The following is a 22,208-nucleotide window of genomic DNA, read 5'->3' as shown; positions in this document are numbered from 1 at the left end:
GAGTTGGGTCAATAGACTAAGAAGTGTGTGTGTGTTGGGGGCGAGTAAATAAAGTAGGTTGGTATGAATGATCTTCCTGAATAATCAGGACCGCTATGATGATTACTAGCATTTATATAGTGTTTTAAGGCTTGTAAAGAACTTTACAAATTTAGTTTCATTTGATTCTTAGAATAATCCCATGAGGTAGGTATTATCACTGCTTCTGTTTTACAGATGATAAAACAGACACTGAAATAAGTTAAATGACTTGGCTCAGGTCACACAGCTAGTAAGTGTCTGAGTCTGGATTTGAACTCAGTTAAATCCACTACCTCTGGTTTTGTGTTTATCCTTCATTGCCAAAGAAGACCATGCCATCAGAGGAATGATGACATGACTTGCACTTGACTTTGTTTTGAGTGAGAGAGGGCTGTGCAGGTCACCAGCCTCACTTCTCCTCCAGAGCCATCTGAATCCAGTGACCTGATATTCCTCAGGATGACTGGAGATGACCTCTGGTTTATGGTATAATGGAAAGAATATTAGATTTTCAGTCAGTAGCCCTGGGTTTCAATTCTGACTCTTCTACTTACTATCTGTGTGACCTTAATCAAGTCACTTTCCCTATTTGAGTCTCAGTTTCCTCTTCCATAAAATGAAGGGGTTGAACTAGTTGATTTCAAATCAACTTTTTTAAAGTTCTGAATAATATGATCCATTGTACCTGGGAGAAGTAGGGCATGGAGGAATTTGGGATGAATGTTAAGAGAAAAGAAATCAGGAGGAAAATTGAAATGCTATGGTCCTTCTGAGAGCAATCATTCCACCCTCACCCTAATTTCTCTCCCTCTCCTCTGGCCAGGCATACCCTTCCTCTACCTCAGTGCCACAGATGGGGATGAGCCAGGCACAGCCAACTCAGATCTACGTTACCACATCCTGAGTCAGACTCCAGCCCAGCCCTCCCTGAACATGTTCCAACTAGAGGCCAGTACAGGGGGGCTTGCCCTCACTGAAAACGGTAAGTAAATCCCATATCCCTTTACTGGTCCTGGGGCCCAAGTGATCTCTACGACCCTTAGTGAGATGAGGGTCTTGGAGGAGGATGTCAAAAGTTAAGAGACAAATTTCTGAACTTTGCGGCTCTCAGGGAAGGAACCTCGAGTCCATGGATAGTATCAGTAAAGGGGCCCCTCCCTAAATTTTGATCCTAGGTGACACAACTCCCCCTTGTCTCTCATCCTTCTCCTTATAGTGAACTACAAAGAGCAATAATTTCATAGGGCAGTGATCTAGACATTAAGAGTCATCAAGGCACAGATGCTTTCCCAGATGGCAATCCCATTAACAAGAAGAAGCTCTTCCTTGTGGGACACTCAGCCTCCTTGGGCCTCATTTTCCTAATTTATAAAATGGGGGTTTGGACTCACTGGCCTCTGAGGACTGTTCCTACTCTAAATCTACTGTCTTCTAATGCTACAATTCTCAAGTCCAGATTTGTACCATTCAGGACATAAATCTCTCTGACATCCACAGCCCTGAGGAAGTTTATCCTCTCCTTTAGGTCCCAAGTCCAACTCTTGTCTTAGACCAAACAGCTTTCCTGATTGTTTCCATCTACACTCATCCATTCATTCATCCACTAATTCACCTACTCATCCTTGCAGGCAATCTATCTATCCATCCATAGATCCATCTGCATTTATACAAAGAGCTTATTGCTTGGAGAGCTATTTTCTAATACCTCTAATTCCTCCATACCACAATTCCTACCCAATGAGATTGTCAGGCTCTAGACAAAGGTTGTGAATTTCTAGTGGATTTGCCTCCATTTCTACCTACAGATAATGACATCCTTCCTCTGTACCTTGTAGGAAGCTCTGGGCTTGATCCTACTACTGTGAGCCACTACCAGTTGCTGGTGCAAGTAAAAGACCTTGGAGACCAGGACTCAGGCCACCAATCCATGGCTACTGTGAACATTGCTGTGGTGGCAAATACTTGGTTCCCCCATGACTCTATCCACCTGGCAGAAAATCTCCAGAATCTGTGCCCCAATTCCTTCACCCATGTAAGTAAGAGCATAAGCTATGCAGAGACCAAGAAACAGCAACCCAGCAGGGATCATTTTAAAATTATTTTATATAGTTGTTATTATGTTGTTTTTGTCTTCTGTTCTCAAAGAGGACCATGACATCAAGGTGATGACATGACTTGCAGCTGACTTTGATTTGAGGGAGGGAGGGCTGTGCAAGGCTGTGCACCAACTTCACTTTCTTCTCCTGAGCCATCTGGGTCCAGTGGCTTGATATTCATCAGAACGACTGGAGATGACCCAGGATGCAATGGGAGACCCTGGCCCTTTCAGGCTAAGGTCTTATCACATTCTCACTTTGAGTGAGACACACCCATTCAATGAACAGGCTTCTTTAAGTTACTCAAGGGATGATCCCTTTAATCAAAAAAAAAAAAAAAAAAAGAATCCATATAAGAAGCCACAAGTACTTTTTATGAGATTGTTTGATGGAACAGAAGGAGTACTGAAATGAAAATCAGGAGACCTGAATTTTAGTCCAGGCTCTGCCATTGACCAATCCCAAGGTCATCATCCACTATAATGACCATGGGCTAGCAACATGAGCAACAACAACTCTAATAACTAAAATTTACTTGTGCTTTAAGGTTTGCAAAGTTTATTATATATGTTAACTTATTTGATTCTCATAACCAGAGGTATCAAACATGTAGCATTCCAGAGTAAAACCCAAACCAGATTAAAATGTCTTTGGAATTTTTTTTAAATGAAAATACAATTAATGTATTAATACAAAAATTTGTATTAGTATATTAATACAAAAAATACAAATAAAAACATTACATTTTAAAACTAAGTCAATATGTGACCCACAGGGCTGGCCCAGTTTTTATGTGACTTTGATAGCACTGCTCCTAATAACCCTGAGAGAGAAGTGCTATAACCATTCCCACTTTACAGATGAGGAAACTGAGACACTGAGAGTTTAAGTGACTCAACCACATAGCTAATAAGCATCTGCCCCAAACTCTCTTCATTTAAGCACCTAGCTACTTGGAGCAGCTAGGTGGTGCAGTGGATAGAGCACTAGTGCAGGAGTCAGGAGGACCTGAGTTCAAATCTCACCTCAGACACTTGACACTCACTAGCTGTGTGACCTTGGGCAAGTCACTTAACCCCAATTGCCTCATCCTGGGTCATCTCCAGTCATCCTAATGAATATCTGGTCATTGGATTCAGATGGCTCTGGAGAAGTGAGGCTGGTGACCTGCACAGCCCTCCCTCCCTCAAAACAAAGTCAAGTGCAAGTCATGTCATCATTTCTCTGATGGCATGGTCTTCTTTGGCAATGAAGGATGAACACACATACCTAGCTATCTACCAATCCCTTCTTCTCTGATCATGAGTTTCCTCATTTGCAGAATGAGGGGATTGTGCTAGGTGATCACTAAAGGACTTTCCCGTTTTGATGTCCTACTCCACCACCAGTCTATAGTTCTATGGTGTGAGAGGGGTCTGTATTTCTGAGGATATATATGGTTCCAGAAGTTTAGGTTGCTCTGAATTGCCTTATGGCTCTGTATATCCACAGCTCCATGGGGCTAGAGTTACATAGTCCAAGAAGCCTATGGTTTTCATATGTCAATGGCAGTTCTATGATTCTGCAACTTGACTATTCTACTCAAGATCAATAGTTCTGTGACTCTATGGTTCTCTGTTGTCTCTATGGGTGTATGAGTCTAAAAGTTGAGCCTATTATTTTCATTGCCCCCATATATCTCCTCTTCTACTCCACAAGGGTGGATAGGTTAACGGCAAACGGTAAGGGTCTCAGACTTTGAGAAAAATATGATTTTTGTCCTCAAGTATTTTATAATCTCAATAGAGGATCTTTACCTTACTTGGCTATATCCATTGGAGGATCCTGAGTAGGAAACAAGAAGCCAGGATCCTAAGGTATCCCAGTCTTTCCTTCTATCTCTAAGCTTCCCTGCATAGCCCCTGCTGGCTCCCTCAAGGTGGGAAAACTCAACACCATGGCTTGGAATTCACACCCCACAGACAGGAATGCCTTTCAGAGAGTCTTAGCTTCCAGACAAGAGTCCAGAGGAGCCTAACTAAGCTCTTTCCCCTCCCCCACACTGTCCAGGCTCCCTTAGTAGCATTGGGGAATCCCCTGGAATGCCCTGGGCCAGTGGGTAACTTAAAATAGCCCATTGGGCCATATCTCAGCCTGGTAGGGGGGCCTAGGAAGGGGAGAAAAGAGAGTCCTACTCTGTGGCCACATAGTTTGAGATGTGAGTCACATAGCCCAAGAGGTCACATCCCCTCTCTTTCTCCCATGTCCCCAAACTGTCCCTTCTCTCAGAACCGCAGCAGCAGTGACCCAGACAAAGACCAGATTAATTTAGTAGGGGGAAAGGAAGGGAATACACATGTATATAATGCCTTCTGTGTGCCAACCACTATGATAAATATTATCTCATTAGATCCTCATAACAACCCTGAGAGGTAACTGCTGTTATAATCCCCATTTTAGAGTTGAAGAAACTGAAGCAAAGAGGGGTTAAGTGACTTGTCCAGAGTCACAGAGTTAGTAAGTGTCAGAGGCTGGACTTGCACTCAGGTCTTTCTAACTCCAGGCTCAGTGAGTCATCTAGCTACCTCAGATGGAAACAGTCATTCTGGGATCCACCCACAGGCCTCCTTACACCCCCTTTCCATTTACCCCCTGTCCCAGATGTCCTATCCTTATTGGTAGGAGCTGGTCAAAGGCTGTAAAAACGAGGATCTAGCCAAGACCTGCCCTTTGCCAAGGCCATGTACAATTGCCAGATCTCTGGGTCTTCAGCTGCAGCCAAGAACTGTGGCAATCTGACAGGGTAAGAGAATACTGGCTGGAGTCAGGAGACCTGGGTTTCGGTTCTTTCTAGCTCCATGGCCTTGAGTAATTCTCTTCCCTTTCCTGAGCCTTATTCTCTTTATCTATAGATAGATAGACAGACAGACAGGCAGATAGATGGATATAATGAAAGTGGAGGACAAAATGGTGCCTAAGTCCCCCAGCAGCTTTAGAAATTGAAAGGACTTTAGAGACCATCTAATCTAGACCTTTAATTTTACTGATGAAGGAACTGAGGCCTTCAGTGGATAAGTAACATGGTCAAGGTCACAAAGGTTGAGTAAATAAGAAAACTGAGGTTTGAATTCAGGTCCTCTGACTCTAGATTCAATGTTCTTTCCACTCCACCATACTGTCTCCATTTAATTCAATTAAACTAATATTTATAAAGTGTCTGCTCTACACAGAGCATTGTTTAAGGAGCTGGGGGAGATATGAAGTTCAAATTGATACAATGTCCCCCTTCATAAAACTTAAATTCTTCTAGGGAATCAGATAACCCTACCATTTGACATTATTATTATAGGGTCTATACAACAGAGAGGTATCAAATAAAGTGAGGTATGAGATCAAGTAGAAATTTATCGACAAGGGGGATCAGGGAAGGCTTCGTAGAGGAGGCTGCATAGGAGCTAGGCTTTTAAGGGTGGATAGGGTTTCAGGAAACTCAATGGCAACTTGGAATCAGGAAGACTCATCATTGTGAGTTCAAATCTGGCCTCAGACACTTACTAGCTGTGTTACCCTGGGCAAGTCATTTCAGTCTGTTTGTCTCAGTTTCCTCATCTCATGAGCTAGAGAAGGAAATGGCAAACCACTCCAGTATCTTCGTCAAGAAAACCCCAAATGGGACTATGAAGAATTTAACATGAGTCAGGGTTTCAGTGTCTTGCAAACCTAGGGAGGCAGGAGCAGGGGGTAAGGAAGTCCAGTCTGTGTAAGGGTGGACAACAGTCTAGTTTGGCTGGATGCTAGGGTCTTTAGCAGGGAACAGTATGAGATAGGACTAGAAAGCCATAATAATGATCCAAGTAGTGAACCGAGCCCAGGTTATTTTCTAAGATCAGTGAGGAGGGCTTCTCTGAGGACGCTATCATCCCCCTTCTCTGAAAGAGGCATCCCTGGCCTGAATGACCACAAGCCTGACTAGTAAACCCCTTGAGTAGCATAAAGTTCTGGATTCACCTGAGGTCACCCAGGGCCTTAGCTCAGGGAAGAGTCAAGAATCAAGCCTAGGTCTCCCAACTCATGGTTCATGCTGCTTCCTGTCCAGGAAGTAGGGTATGCAGAATGTGAATAAGCTCCATTCTCTTCAGCAGGCAGTAGGCTTAGCTAACCTTCCAATCACCTCATTCATTTCAAGAAAGGAAAGGTCTCTGACCGAGGATTCTACATATTGGGGTAAAAGAATCTGAGTCTATGATAAAGACTGGGGGTTGGCCCCTATTAGGCTCCCAGTGCAGTCTCTCCCCAGCCTCCCTTTCCTGGGTTGTTCCCTCCTCCTGTCTCTAATCTTCTCTCTACTAAGGTGCACTGGAGTGGTGGGGGTGTGGAATATCACCTGGAGAGTCAGCCCCCAGGACCCTTTAAAGTGAACGCAGAAGGAAACATCTGCATGACCCAGGAACTGGACCGGGAGATGCAAGATAAGGTGAAGAGGCTGGTGTTTGCTGGGAGGAATTTGGAATATAGATATAGATGTAGAGAGAGAGAGAGATGTATATAGATATAGATGTAGATGTATATAGAAAGATACATAGATGTGGATAGAGACGTAGATGTAGATATAGATAGAAATAGATAAAGATATAGACGATACAGATATGGATGTGGATGTGGATGTGGATGTAGATGTGGAGAGAGATAGATGTAGATATAGATATAGATGTAGATGTAGATGTGGATATAGCTGTAGATGTATATAGATATAGATGTGAATGTAGAGATAGAGACAGATGTAGATGTAGATTTATGTAGAGATGTAGATGTAGATATAGAGATGTAGATATATAGAGAGATAGATATAGATATAGATGCAGATATATTGATGTAGAGATAGAGATAGATGTAGACAGATATATGTAGATATAGGTATAGATAGATGTATATTGTATAAATGTATATGTATGTATGTACACATGTATGTACATGTATATTTCCGTGTGCTTTGAGGGGACTTGGAGGTGTTGGGGGCTAGTAACATACTACTATACTGCTTAATCTCTGGTTACACTAATTTAATGGGTAGTATTTTCACGATCAATCTCATCTTTTACTTTGAGGGGACTCAAGAGAGTGGGGTGGTACATCAGAAGTGTATGTATGTGTGTGCAAACACGTATACACATACACTCCCAGAGCTATGCACCATTACAAGTATAGTCTCTGCATCTTCCTTTTCCTCTTCTCACCTTATGATTCACTCTCTACAGTACCTACTCTCTGTGTGGGCCAGGAACATGGCGGGCCTGGCCTACAGTGAGCCCCTGGTGATAACAATCCTTGTGACGGATGAGAACGACAACCCCCCTAATTGCCCTCCTGTTGATTCCCCCTCTGAGGTCCTCGAGCTGAGTCCCCCAGGTAAACTGAAATTCTCGAACTGGTTTGGAAAAGAGAAGGAAGGGCGGATCCAGATGGGGCAGAATGTACCCAAACTGCTCATCCTAGAGGTATAGTTGTCAGAATGCTGCACTGGAAGTCAGAAGACTTGAAGCAGAGTCCCAGTTCAGCCACTTAATCATTGTGTGACCTTGGAAAAGTCACTTGACCACTGTAGGCCTCAGTTTCATCAGCTGTCTCCAACTATACTATAAAGCAACCACCATCAAAACTGTTGCTAGTTTAAAGAAAAATCATAAGGTTGATAATGAGACGTGCCCCATTGCATGCCCCAGAAGCAGTCGAATATAGTAGCGTGGTATCCTATAAACCCAAGGACGCCAGTTACTGGAGTCAGGACTCCCTTGTTTGATGGAAACTGCTGAGAAGGCCAGAATGACCTGGCAGAAGTTAGGTGTGAGATCAATTCCTCACTAGTCACATAGCACAGTAAGCTCCAGATGGATACAGAATCTAGACACGAGAGGTCATATCATAAACAAGTGAAAGCAAGGAGGAGGAAAAATCACTTTAGGATAGGAAGAGAATTCTTAACTAAACATGGGATAGAGATGATCCTGAAAGATAAAATGGGCAATTTCCATTACATAAAATCGAAAAGCTTTTGCATAAGCAAAATCCAAACAGATTTAGAAGATAAAGACTTTTAAAAGTCTTTGCAGCTAATTTCTCTGATAATGGTCTGATAATCAAGATATATAGGGAATGTATACAAACACAGAGCAATATATAAGGAAAATATATATATAAATATTTTCATATTTATATATACATACAACATAAAGATATAGCAATATTCCCCTTTGAATAAAAGGTCAAAGGATAAGAACAGTTTGCCAGTTTTCAAAAGAAGAAATGGCTAACCATTCAAAACTACATTAAGGAAGGAAGAGAGGAAAAGATGAGTGAGCAGTAAGGGGATATCTTTTGCTTGAGTTCTGGGAAATGAATAGCAGGAATGGAAGGTGGCAAAGGACAGCCTATCCTTCTCCAGCTCCAGTCACACTGGCTTGAAGTGGTTGAACATAATCAAAGGGAGGGAGTAGATGAGCTCCCAACCTGGTATTTAAGCATCAGTACAAGCAAAGCATCCCTCTAGTAAAATGGAAGTTATTTGAGCGTGTGGACTGTTGCCTTTGTATCTCCAAGTTCTAATAATTGATAATTAGATAATTAATATCTAATAATAATTGGACATAATAAGCACTTAATAAATCTTTGCCCAATTGAATATTTAATTGAGACCCTTGCAGGGAATTGTGAGTAAAAACTGGGAAAATGCTATGTGCCAGACCCTTGTTTCTGGATTGGCCAGTGGCAGGCTGTAGTCAAATCATGGTTAGGTTATGGCCAGATTGTGGTCAAACCAAGTGAATCGTGGGCAGACAGTGGTTGAGTTATGATCTGGTTAGGATCCAGTCATAACTATCCCATAGTTGGACTACAGTCAGGCTAAGGTCATGTGGTCATATTGTGCACCCCTGGTGATAGCTGCCATTTCCCTCATGTATAGGCATGGAGGTGACCAGAATTCAGGCCACAGATGCTGATGACTCCACCTCTCCTAACGGTCATGTGGTTTACAAGCTACTGAGCCAGGAGCCTGCTGGACCTGAGGAGTTCTCCTTCACTGTGGACAATGACACAGGGGCAGTAACGGTACAGGATACCCCACTCAGGGCAGGAGAACTCTACAAACTACTGGTGCTTGCTGCTGACCTAGCTGGAGGAGAAGGCGGTAATTGTCTGGATACAGGTTCCCCACCCCTGGTCTAGAAGATCTCTGTCCAAAAGAGAATCCATCATCTTTCCCCCCAAATCCTGCCCTCTAACCAATTTTCCTGTTACTATTAAGGACACTACTAACATCTGAATCACCAGCCTTGGTGTCTTCCTTAACTTCTTCTCCCTGTTCACCCTGAATATCCAGATCTTACCTCTCACCATGCCAGTGCATATTTTTATTACTTCTCACCTGCATTGCTGAAATAGACTTCTAAGTGTTTAAGTGACTTAAGGTCTGCCCTTCACTCAAACTTCAGATTTTCCTAAAGCCCAGATCTGACCATGACACCTCCCCTCCTCAATCAACTCCAATGGCTCCCTATTACCTCCAGGATCAAATAGAAAGTACTCTGTTTGACTCTGAAAGTCCTTTATAACTTAGCCCCTGCCTATATTTCTTCCCTCTTTCTCCCCTCCATACACTAAACCATCCAGCTGTTCTCCAGCAAGACACCCCATCTCCCATCTCAATGCCCTTTCAAAATTGACTTTCTCCATGCCTGGACTGCTTTCCCCTTTCACATCCCCACCCTGTCTTCCTTCAAGACTCAGCTCAAATTCCTTTTCCGCAGGAGGTCTTTCCTGGTCTCACTTAGTGCCGGTACCTTTCCTCTGAGACTATCCCCCACTTATACTGTCTGTACCTTGTATGTACATAGATATCTGCATGCTGTCTCTGCTCATTGAGTGACTGATCGAGGCCACCCACTGGGATCTGACCCCCCCTTAGGTGGCTACAGGGAGGATACTCCCCCCACTCAGACATTATGGTCCACTGGAATGCAACTGTGTTTTGTCTGTTCTTTTGTCTACTGTCTCCTTCTTAGGGATTAAGGGTCATTCTCCCCAGTCCCAGGAGGGCCTCCTAGAAGATGTGATCTGGACTTTCCCAAACACCCTCTATGCCATGCTTCCTGGAGTGGAGTGGGTACAGAGGGCAACTAGGTGATACAGGGAAGAGAATGCTAGACTTGGAGTCAGAAAGAACTGAGCCCAAATTCAGCCTCGGACCCTCATTGTATGATCTTGGAAAAGTCACTGAACTGTTACATGCCTCAGTTTCTGCACCTGTAAAATGGGGATAATATTAGCATCTACACAGTTGTTGTGAGGATCAAATGAGATAATTATATTTGTAAAGTGCTTTTTAACCTTAAAACACTATATAAATGCTAGCTATTATTAACCATAAGAGAACAAGCATTTATTAAGCACCTACTAATGTATTCTAGGCACTGCACTAAGTACTTTGTGAATATCTCATCTGATCCTCACAGTACCCATGAGAAGTAAGTGACTTGCTCAGGGTCACACAGCTGATAAGTGTCTGAGGCTGAATTTGAACTCAGGTCTTCCTAAACTTTATGGATAAGGATTCTCCTTCCCAGCCCCAGGAGGGCCCCCTGGATTATGTGACTATGAATATGAATATGATCTATTCACTGCTCCACCTAGCTGCCTCTAGGAGAGGGTTCCCCAAAGCCATATCGTAGATGGATTTGTTGGAGAGCCTGGGGATATTTAACCTGGAGAAGAAAAGATTTGGGGGGAGACACAATCTCTGCCTTCCGGCATTTGAAGGATAATCATTTGGGAGGGATTAAATGTATTCTGCTCCCTCCCACCAACCCCAACCCAGAGGGTAGAATGAGGAGCAATGAGCTGCAGAAGTGGATTTAGGTTCCTCAGAGGGGTTAGAAATGTCCAAAGGAAGAACGGGGCTGCCTGAGGAAGTAGTGAGTTCACCATGACTGGAGGTCTTCAAGCAGAGAACTGGTGATGATTTCTCAAGGATCTTGTAATGGGGACTTCTGCTCTGGTGTGGGTGTGATAAGAGGTGTTTTCAGTAATTCTGTGACTTCTAGGTCTTAGCAGCACCTGTGAAGTTGACATCAAAGTCCTGGATGTGAATGATCATGCTCCTGTGTTCACAGCCTCTCAGGTAAAGGCAGATGCTGCAAAAGAGTGGTGTAGCCAAGGGGGTGATACAGGAGGGGCAAGTAAAAGCAGCCAGAGACCCAGAGGGAAACATATCAATTCTCCCACTATGGAGAGAGCACTGGAGTCAAGAAGACCTGAGTTCAAATTCAGCCCCAGACACATACTAGCTATGTCACCATGGGCAAGTTACTTAAAAAAAAAAAAATCTCTGTTTGCCTCAATTTCCTCAACTGTAAAATAGGGATAATGATAGCACCTCCCTCTCAGGGTTGTAGTGAAGGTCAAATGCATAGCACAGGGCCTGGAACATAGTAGGTACTTAATAAATTCTAGTTTCTTTTCCTTTCTTCCATTGTGCTAAATCCCCTTCATCCTGGGGCTGATTGGAGGATTTACAGGTGGAAAGGAGCTTAGAGGTGAGCTAGTCAAATACCCTCATTCAACAAGATAAGGAAACTGAGGTCCAGAGATGAGACATAACTTTTCATGGCACAGTAAAGAGCAAAGCAGGGATTTGAACCCAGGACCTCTGATACTAGCTCAAGTGCTCTTTCCATCGTACCCTATTGCCTGTCTCTTGTTCTCAGTATGGACCAGTCAGCCTTCCTGAGGATACAGTGCCAGGGACCCGAGTAGCCACAGTCACCGCCACAGATGCTGACCTGAATCCAGAGTACACCCTTATTGACTTCTCCATTGTGGAAGGAGACCCCAATGCGACCTTTGTCCTAGACTCAGATCCACAGAGTGGCCATGCAGACATTCGACTTCAGAAGGTGAGGGGCTGGGGAGGGATGCTCGATGGGTCAAGGCACCTGGAGCTCTCCAAGGGCAGCTATACTCCCTGTCCCTGGGACTGAGAGAGATCTGGGGTGGGAGCCACAGGGAGAATTTTCTTGCTCAAGACCTAGATCAGAACTGGTCCTAGGGATTCAGGAATGGACAGTGGGGAGTGGGTGGGGGTGGCATGGGAAGACAGAGAAGGACAAATTCCCAGGGCTTGGCAGAGGGATCATTGGTCACCCATATGGGAGCCATCTCCCCTACCAGGAATGCTCTCCCCTCTCATCACCTCCCAGCTTCCCTGACTTCCCTTAAGTACCAGCTTAAATCTCACCTCCTGTAGGAAGTCTTTCTTAGTCCATTCAGCTACCACCACTACCCCTGGCCACTAATACCTTCTTCCCCTTTCAGAATACCTTCCATTTATTCCATCTAAGTTGTTAGGTGTGGTCTCCCTAACTGGATCATGAGGTCTTGAGAATGTTTAACACAGAACCTAGCACAGAGTAAGTGCTTAACTAATGCTTGTTGTCTGACTAAATGACTGTGATCAAATCAGAAATCAGTCAGACAAAGCACTGAAAGAACTGAAGATCTAGTTATTCAGTGTGTGTGTGTGTGTGTGTGTGTGTGTGTGTGTGTGTGTGTGTGTGTGTGTGTACACAACACAGCAGGGGTACAGCAGGTACATGAGTGTGGAATGCACGTCTAAATGTATCTATATACTCATGTGATATATACTAATAAATAATAATAATAACATATACTCACCCTTCATAAGATTTTGTATGTACTAGATAAAGCACTGGCCCTGGAGTCAGAAGGACCTGAGTTCAAATCCAGCCTCGGACACTTAACTAGTTGTGTAACTCTGGGCAAGTCATTTAACCACAAGGAGAGGGAGCTTGCCACCCTTTGGGGCAGCCCATCACACTTTTGATCATCTCTGATTGTTGGGAGCTTTTTCTGATATCAAGCTGAAATTTTGTCTTTTGGGGGATTTCCACCCATTGTTCCTGGTTATTCTCTCTAGTGCCAAACAGAACAGGTCTGATCCTCCCCCATGAGAGCCCTTCAAATACCTGAAGACAGCCATTATTGTATCTCTTCTGAGTTTTCTATAGGCTGGAAATTCTTCAACCAATTCTCTTATCCTGTGAGTTCAAGGTCTTGCACCATCTTGGTTATCTTCTGAATGTTACTCAGTTCAATTGTGCTGCCCAGAATTGAGCACAGTACTCAAGATGAAAAGTCTGATGAGGGCAGTGGATAACGGGTCTATCACCTCCTTATTTCTGGGAAGGATGCAGCCTAAGTTCCCATTAGCCTTTTTGGCTTACCACCTCATGCAGCAGACTCATATTAAACCTATGGTCCACTAACAACCCCAGATCTTTGTTTGGAACAACTGCTACCTAACCATGCCTTCCCTATCATGTACTTGTAATGTTGTTCTTTTTAATCTAAGTATAAAACTTTATATTTATCCTTATGAAATTCATTTTAACTAGATTCAGCCTCTTTGTACCCTCGTTATGTCATGCAGAGTATTAACTCTCTCCCCTGTTCCAATGTCATGCACAGATATGAGGAGCATGCCATCTATACCTTTATTCAAGTCACTGATAAAAAAAATCAATCAATTAAAAACCATTTACTAATCACTTCCTTTGGGCCAGGCATAGGCTAAGCACTCAAGATTCCAAGAAAGGGAAAAATAGAGCCTGCCCTCAAAGAGCTAACATTTTAATCCTGAGGCCAACATGCAAAGAACTAGGTGGAGCATGTGGGAAAATGTGGAGAGGAAGGAAACTGGAAAGCAGAATGTATCCAAATGATGAAGAATCTTAAATACCAATCAGAGGACTTCACAGTCAATCCTGGAGCTAATTATGGGCCTCTGAAGTTTATTGAGTAGGAAAGAAAGAAAGAAGCATTATTAAGCACTTACTATGTGCCAGGCACCATGCTAAGCCTTTACAAATATCTCATTTGATCCACATGACAGCCCCAGGAGGTAGGTGCTATTATCACCCCCATTATACAAATAATGAAACTGAGGCAGACAAAGATTAAGTGATTTACCCAGTGTTATCGAGATAGTAAATGTCTGAGATAGCATTTGAATGGAAAAGAAGGAAGGAAGGAAGGAAGGAAGGAAGGAAGGAAGGAAGGAAGGAAGGAAGGAAGGAAGGAAGGAAGGAAGGAAGGAAGGAAGGAAGGAAGGAAGGAAGGAAGGAAGGTATTGTGCCTTATCCCCTAGGCTACCTAGCTGTTTCGGTTATTAGACCAGTGAGGCAGTGTTCCATAATGGATAGAGTGCTAGACTCGGAATCTGGAAGCCCTATGTCCAAATCAAATCCCTGATTATTACTAGCTATATAACTGTGAGCAAATCCCTTTATCACTCCAGGCTTTAGGCAACGTTCTAAAGCTGTAAGTTATATCCAGACTGTGATCTATACTGGTAGAAGAAATTCTGACAGTGAAATCAATCATGGTATGCCACCTAAACCAATCAACAGAAGAATTGTCAATGTTGTTTACCTAAATTTTAGTGAGACATTTCACAAAGGTTCTCATGCTATCCTCATGGACAAAATATGGAGTCTCAGGATAGACAATGGTACAGTTAGTGGTTTTGGAACTGACTGAATGATTGGACCCAAAGAGTTATTAATTACTTCATGTCAGCTTGGAAGCAAGTCTGTGGTATAGTGCCCTGGGGAGCTGTCCTTCATTCCATACTGCTTAATATTTGAGTCAGACTTGAATAAAGGCATAGATAGCACATTTATTCATTTTTCTGATGACACTGGATGAGTCAGGATCCAAAAATATCCCCGACAACAAGCATGATGGGGTGAAGCAAAGGAGCCAAAATCCTCTGTAAAATGGGGATAGCACCCTCTGTAGTATTGACCTCACTGGGTGACTTCTATGCTCAGAGGAGATAATGCCTACAAAGCATCTCCAAAGTCCAAGGTACTCTCTCAATATCAGCTGTTACTCGTAGTAATAGTAAGAAGATGAAGCTTAATAGAAATAAATAGAAAATCCTACACAGGTTGAAAAAATAAATTTCAAAATCACAAGATATGGGAGGTACAACTAGTTAACAATCAGTCTGAAGAAGATGGTGTGGGGTTGTTGTATCATCTGAGATAACAAGCAAAATGCTTAGAAAATCTTAAAGTCCTTTATAAATGCTGTTATTATCATGACTACAGAAATACATAGCTAGGTGCAGATACAGACAAAGACAAATACACAGACTTAAACAGGTATGTTTTGTGTTATTGAGAAAGGATCAATGCCTCTTCTTCCCCTGGCACCCAAGACTAGACCCTGTTAGTTGCTCAGAAATCACAAGTTTCACAGGAAACTCTACCCCTACATTAGATTGTCTCACAGTGTGAGCCTGGGGAGTGAGTTCCAATTTCCCCTTGGTAACTACATTAGGCAGTTTCCTCCGATGCTGATGGAGAGGTGGGGGAAGGAGTCAGGGCAGCAGAATGATGGACTCTGGGAAAGAAGCCCAGAGCCCACAGTTCTAACTTCCTCCCCTACAGCCCCTCACTCAGCTCACTAACCCTATTGGTTTGCCCATGTGGAAGCTACTTCCTCCCCAGATCCCTCCCACTCTGTTTTGGGATTTCCTTATCTCTGTAGTGAGGCTCTGGGCTTCCTGAAAAAAAAAACTGTACTTGAAGTGACAAAAAGTGTTTGGGTTTGGGTTTTTTTGTTTGTTTGTTTTTACTTAACTATCAATATGACTTTCAGCAAGGAATTTTAACCTCTCTGAGCCTCTGTTTCCTGATATGTAAAAAAGAGACACTTCACACAGCTATGGGAAGAAATTTGAATTGTAAGTCTTGAAGTGCTATAGAAATGTGAATTGTTATTATTAGTGTCCCGTTCTGTTCCCCGCCTCCCCCTCCCCACCCCACTGTGCCTAGGACAGAGTTATGAACGTTGTATATTTGCCCTCACTGGGTGGAAGAAAGGATGATCTGGGAACTGAGGCAATAAAGGAAAGCTTGGGATAGAGAAGTTAACCTAGGTAGCTTAGTGGTTAGAGTGCTGAAGTTAGAATCAAGAAAACATGAGTTCAAATCCTGCTTCAGATTCTTACAAGCTGAGTGACTCTTAGCCAGCCACTTAACCTTGGTCTGCCTCAGTTTCCTTATCTAGAAAATGGAACTTTAATAATAATATGATAACTTTAATTACATACTAATATATAATATAACAGATATAATAATAATCTGCCAAGATTGTTCTGAGGGTCCAATGAGATGACATTTGCAGAAGACGTGTGCAAACTTTAAATTGCTGTAGAAATGCTGGCTATCATTATTATTATTCCCCCACCCTGACCCTCTTTTCCGTCCAGACCCCTTCCTCCCTCCCCTCGCCAAAGCCCAGAGCAGAGTAGGAAGCACAGGGAGAACTTATGCCCTTTATCTCCCTGTGGCTATACCCCAAGCCCACTCATTTCCCCAGTCATTCCAATTACTCCATATCCACAAGGCCCACTGCGCCCCATTCAGCAGGGGTGGTTCAGTAGCAGAAGTGGTCAAAAGACTTTGCCCCTGACTAGTGATGGATCCTCTGCCACGTCACTTGGCCTCTCAGTGACTCGGTTTCCTCATCTGTCAATGAGGGAGTGGGACCCAATGGCCTCTGAGTTCCCCTCTTGATTTAAATACTATACTCTGATACACAAATCTCCTATCATAAATCCTGGGGGAACTCTAATGATCTGATCCCCTTGCTAGGTGTTTAGGGCCTGGGGAAGGGCCCAGTCTCAAATGTTCATCCTCTCCTCCCCTCCCCTTCCCCTTCCCTGGTTGGAGGCGGGGAGGGGGGGAGTGGGAGAAAGCAGTAGGAGTCTCTAGAAACATGTTTGGCCAAATAAGGCAAAAACTGGCTTTCTCCTCCTGGCACATCCTGGGCCCACCCCAAGGTTGGCAGCTGCTCCTCTACAGGCCTTCCACATAGGGGCAGGGAGGGGTGGTAATAGGGGAGGCATCAGGTGCTGTGGGTCTTGGTCATTTCAGAATGAAGTGGAGAAAAGAACTTTTGTGGGGAATCTTTTCAGCCTGGAAGACCGAAAGATGTCTAGCACAGAGGTGATCATTAACTGAAGGGGGTATGGGCTGGTTAGAAGGTAAAGAAAGTTCTTGAGGAGTCAGATTTACACAGAGAAAAAGCTCTATTTCCCTGCCCAAGTCCTAATCATGGGCCTCCTGAATGTGTGCTACAGGTCACAAGGAAGACCTGCTAGAGATTGGGAATGGTCTTACATCGCCATTACTGCAGGCACAACTCAGGGGACCCATCCCAGGGTTTTCCTTTATAAAGAACTATACTCTTCTTTCCTCCATCACCCCCAGCCTTAGGGAATAGTGACTGACTTTTCCTCCAGCTGCCCTGGGGAGAGGGAGTTTTTTAGACTGTAACAAGAGGCATGGTGTTCAGACACAAAGAAAAACTGGGAACTTGGCTTTGTTGGCAATATTTGAGGAGAAAGTAATCTCTTGCTGCTGAACTTTCGGGACTGGTATACTTAGGTAAAGTAATCACAGCTGACTTGAATTTAGCACGTTAAGTTTTGCAAAGCTCTTGATAGATATTACTTCATTCTATCCTCAAATCATCCCAGTTAGGTAGATACTATGGGTATTATTATCCTCATTTTTCAACTAAGGCCCAGAGAAGTCAACATTACTTGCCCATGGTCAAAAAGATTCATAAAAAGCAGAGCTGGGACTAGACCCATTTCTTCGGACTTCAGACAATACTCTTTCTGGGACATGTGGCCACTTTCAACATGTCAATAAAACTCAGAGAGAGGGACAAAATAGCTTAACCCTTAGCATGGAGTACCATATCTCCAGCTGTCCTGATGAATGTCAGGCCACTGGACCCAGATGGCTCAGGAGAAGAAAGTGAGGTTGGTGACCTTGCACAGCCCTCCCTCACTCAAATCAAAGTCAACCACAAGTCATGTCGTCTTCGAGAATGAAGGACAAATACAACAACAAGGTATATGACAATGGTTGTCATTTATTAATTCCATTCAATTCCATTCAACAAGCCTTTATTAAGTACCTACTAGGTGCCAGGTGGGATGCCAGAGACTGGGCATACAAAGACAAAAATGACAACAGGCTCTGCCCTCAAGAAGTTTACATTTCACTGGGGGAAAAACAACATGTCACAGGTAAGTCAATAGTAAATGTACACAAAGTGTAATAGTGAGGAGGCACAGGTGAAGAACTCACAGTTGCTGGAATCTGTGAGGGCATAATGTATAAGGAAGCAAGTCAGCTGAGCCCTAGAGACCTAAGAGTCCAAAGAGGTGGAGATGAGGAGGGAGAGCATCCCAGGTTTGGAGCCCAATCTGTACAAAGTCAGAAGACATTACATATGGTGAATGGCAAATAGGCCAGTTTGACTGGAAAGGTCAAGGAAGGTTTCCCATAACATTTGGTGAAATTTAATGAATGGGCAGGAAATCTCAGGATCCCTAGGGAGAGAGAAAAAGGATCTCATGGTGACCCCCAACTCCTCTAATCCCAGAAACTGGATTACACTTCAGCCCCAAGCTATGAACTGGTGATCGTGGCAAAGAACCTGGCAGACCTCGTGGTGTCAGGGATGGACCCTGCAGTCACAGCCACTGTAACCGTGTTAGTGGAGGAACCCATATGGCCCCCCGTTCTAAGCCAGGAGAGCTATGAGGTCACCATCCCTGACAGTACCCCACCAGGCACCATCCTGCTGACCATCGGACCTGAAGATCCCCAGAGCCCACCACTCAGGTAACAGCCTGTTCTTGTCTTCTCTTCAACCAGGGGGCCCAAGGATGGCCCAGCCCATCAGCACCACGATCCCTAGTAGAAATCTGGAGAGCCTTCTGCTCTCCATTACCAGATTTGTGGATTATCCATCACCTAAATTATGGAGACCCCCTACATTTAGAACTGGGGGGAAACTGAAGAGATCATCTAGGTCAACACACTTATTATCCAGAGATGGAAAAATTATATGCCCAATGCCACACAGTTAAGTGTCACAGACAAGATTGAAATCTTGGTCCCCTGATTCCAAATTGAGCACTGTTGCCACTAAGTTGTATATGATAATGTGCAATGGCGTGGATGGTCTCAAAACTCAGATAATCCTCAAATCATTTCTTTTCATCTTTGGAATGTTTTCTCTCATATTCTGCATCAGAGTCTAGGCCAGGAATGGTCTAAGGTTATGTGGCCCTCTAGATTCTCAGGTATGACCCTTTGACTGAATCTGAATTTCACAGAACTTATCTCCTTCATAAAAGGATTTGTTCGTAAAATTTGGATTCAGGCTGCCCCTAAGACCCTAGAAAGCCCCATGTAGCTTCAAGGCCAGTGGTACCCCACCCCTAGTCTAGGTGCTCAGGATGGTATTAGAACATATATATAGATATAGATATAGATATGTGTGTGTGTATGTATATGTGTGTGCATCTACATATATTCTAATTTATATTTCTATACATTTAAGTATTCTATTATAAAGTCCATTTATATACATTGGGTTGGGGCCATCCAGCCAAAGATAGATTAAGAAGGAATTGGCTGTGGACACTAGCAAACGGATTGGTGGCTGGGGGTGACAGGTAGGGTTAGAAGAAGGGGTGAAAAATCTTCTGATGCTCTGATAAAAACAAAAACAAAAAACTCCTAGTCTTGAATTTTTGAAAATTGAGTTCAACTTGTACCCCTAGTGATGTAGTCTACAGCTATCTTGCGTGTAGTAGGCATTTAATAAATGTTTATCAAATTGAGGGGGAAAGATTGGCTTCAAGTCAAGAGACAGAGCACTAGATTGAGGTTAGGAAAAATCTAGATTTGAATACTGTCTCAAATACTTACTAGCTGTGTGACCCTGGGCAAGTCACTTAACCTCCACCTGCCTTGGTTCCCTCATTTGTAAAATGAGAAGAGTGGACTTGATGACTTCTAACATTCCTTCTAGTTCTAAACCCAATGATCCTTTGATAAATTCTTACTAGCTGTGGGATTGTGGGCAAGTCACTTTCTCTGAACCTCAGTTTCCTCATTTGTAAAATAAGAATAATAATACTATTTATCCCATAGGATAGTAAGGAACATGTTTGTACATCTCAAAAGTGTAGAAATGTAAGCTTTTATTATGATTATTCTCTTTGTTTCATTGCCATCCACTCCCCCACCCACCCAGTGGCATTCCCCCAGGTGGGACAATGTCCTGGTAGACTGGATTGATCCCTCCTGATTGGGGGAAAGAAGATTCTGATGGTCTAAGAATGACAGAATTCCAGGATTCAGAGCCAGAAGAAACCTTGCAAATGATTGTCCAAGTCTCTCATTTCACAGATGAAGAATACGAAGGCCAGATGTGACTTGCCCCCAGGCTCAGCTCTGACTTCATACGATCAGCTCCCTTCTCCCATTCTCAGCCTCCTGTTGCCTTTGGCCCATCCCCAGACCCTGTCTGACAGAACAATATTCAAGTCAAGCCAACTAACATTTATTAAATGCCTACTATGTGCCTATGCTAGGTACCGAGGATTCTAAGAAAGGCAAAAAACAACCCAAAAAGTCTTTGCTTTCAAGGAGTTCACAGTCTGAAAACTAAAGTTTATTTAACTTTATGGTTTGCAAAAAACTTTACATACATTATCTTCTTTGATTCTCATAACTGCCTGTAAGTGACACTATTATCCCCATTTCACAGATGAGGAAACTAAGGACCAGAGAGAGGAAGAGGCTTGCCCTGGGTCACACAGCCAGTGCATGTGGGGCAGGATTTAACCCAGAACTTCTTGATTCCAGGTTCTATTGTACATCCCCTATGCCATGCTGTCTCTCACTTTATCCCCATGTTGAGCCATCTCTGCCCTCTAGTTGATGAGCCTTTCTAAGCCCCAAAGCATTCATGTCCCAGAGGCCTTAACTATAGTCAAATGATCCCTTTGGGGTTGTTCCAACCTCTCCCATTCCACCCTCCATTGCCCCGACCCCAAACACACAGGCCCAGACCACCACTCAGTGATGGTCTCTCTGGTGCATTGTCCCAGAAATGGTGGAGGGGCCACAAACCTCCTCCCTTCTCCAGGCCCACACATCTAGGGTTGGATGCTTGACGTGGCACATGAATGAATAACAGATCCCTTTGTTTGTTCTCTGTCCCCACTTCATCCCTCTCAGATCCCCCTCTGTTGCCCTTCATGGAAACACAGAATCTCAGAGTTAGAAGGAATCTCAGAGAGAATCTAGTCCAAACTAGACCTCTACAGGAATCCCTTTTGGAACAACCAGATGAGTGGCCATTTGGCATTCATTGGAAGGCCTCCAGAGAAGGGGAGCTCACTACCTGCCCATGTGGCCATTCACCTCTAAACAACTCCCATCATTAGGAAGTCTTGTTTTGTACTGAGGGGCACTTGGCCTTTGGGCAGCAACTAGTTTACTGTTCTGTCCTTATTCTCCAGGCCTGCTCCATTCCCTTCTTTGCCTTCTTCTCTGGCCTGTGGGAGTGGCCACCTCCCCCACTCCAAGATTCCTTGGGGGAGAGGGCTTGGGTCTGAGAGAGGGTGGTCGTAAGCGCTGCTGCTTGCTATCTTCTAGACTTTAGGCAAGTATTTTAACTTATCCTGGCTTCATCCTCCCTCTGTGTAAAATGAGAGGGTTGGACCAGATGGGCCATCCACCCCTTGGCCACTTCCTTAAAGCAGCTAGGTGTTGCAACAGATTTGGAAGACCTGAATTCAAATCCTCCTTCTACCACTTACTAGCTGTGTGACTCTGGGCAAGTCTCTTAATCTCTCTTAGCCAAGGTTTCCTCATCTATAAAATGGGGAGAATAATACCACCTACTTCACAAGGTTGTTGTGAGAATCAAAAGAGCTAGCAGTCCAATAGAGAAGGAAACAGACATACAAGATATAAACCGTATAAATTGGAGGTAATTGCAAATAGGAAAACAGAGGCCCAAAGAAGGGAAGAGACTTTCCCAAGGCCACATATAACAAGTGATAGAACCTGGGTTTGGGACTGAAGTGTTATAGCTCCAGAACCAGACTATGTTGACATACTACCAGGATGATATGTAAGGGAAGAAGCA

The 22,208-nt window shown here is 43.7% G+C and overlaps 1 protein-coding gene across 2 annotated transcripts in view; it reads left to right on the top strand.

The window, feature by feature from the left end:
• CDH16 (cadherin 16) overlaps nucleotides 1–22,208 on the top strand; it is a 45,760-nt gene that overhangs the window by 14,238 nt on the left and 9,314 nt on the right. For both annotated transcript variants that reach the window (XM_072635947.1, XM_072635946.1), the window contains exons 6-13: nucleotides 845–1,003; nucleotides 1,857–2,053; nucleotides 6,448–6,570; nucleotides 7,352–7,502; nucleotides 9,055–9,279; nucleotides 11,192–11,268; nucleotides 11,855–12,043; nucleotides 18,639–18,880. In XM_072635947.1, coding sequence (XP_072492048.1) covers nucleotides 845–1,003; nucleotides 1,857–2,053; nucleotides 6,448–6,570; nucleotides 7,352–7,502; nucleotides 9,055–9,279; nucleotides 11,192–11,268; nucleotides 11,855–12,043; nucleotides 18,639–18,880 — 1,363 coding nt within the window. The remainder of the gene's footprint in view (nucleotides 1–844; nucleotides 1,004–1,856; nucleotides 2,054–6,447; nucleotides 6,571–7,351; nucleotides 7,503–9,054; nucleotides 9,280–11,191; nucleotides 11,269–11,854; nucleotides 12,044–18,638; nucleotides 18,881–22,208) is intronic.

Source organism: Notamacropus eugenii, chromosome 1 (assembly GCF_028372415.1).
Source record: "Notamacropus eugenii isolate mMacEug1 chromosome 1, mMacEug1.pri_v2, whole genome shotgun sequence".
In the NCBI taxonomy this organism is placed as follows: Eukaryota; Metazoa; Chordata; class Mammalia; order Diprotodontia; family Macropodidae; genus Notamacropus; species Notamacropus eugenii.
The sequence above is the reverse complement of the archived record's forward strand: the minus strand, read 5'-3'. Positions and strand labels throughout refer to the sequence as shown.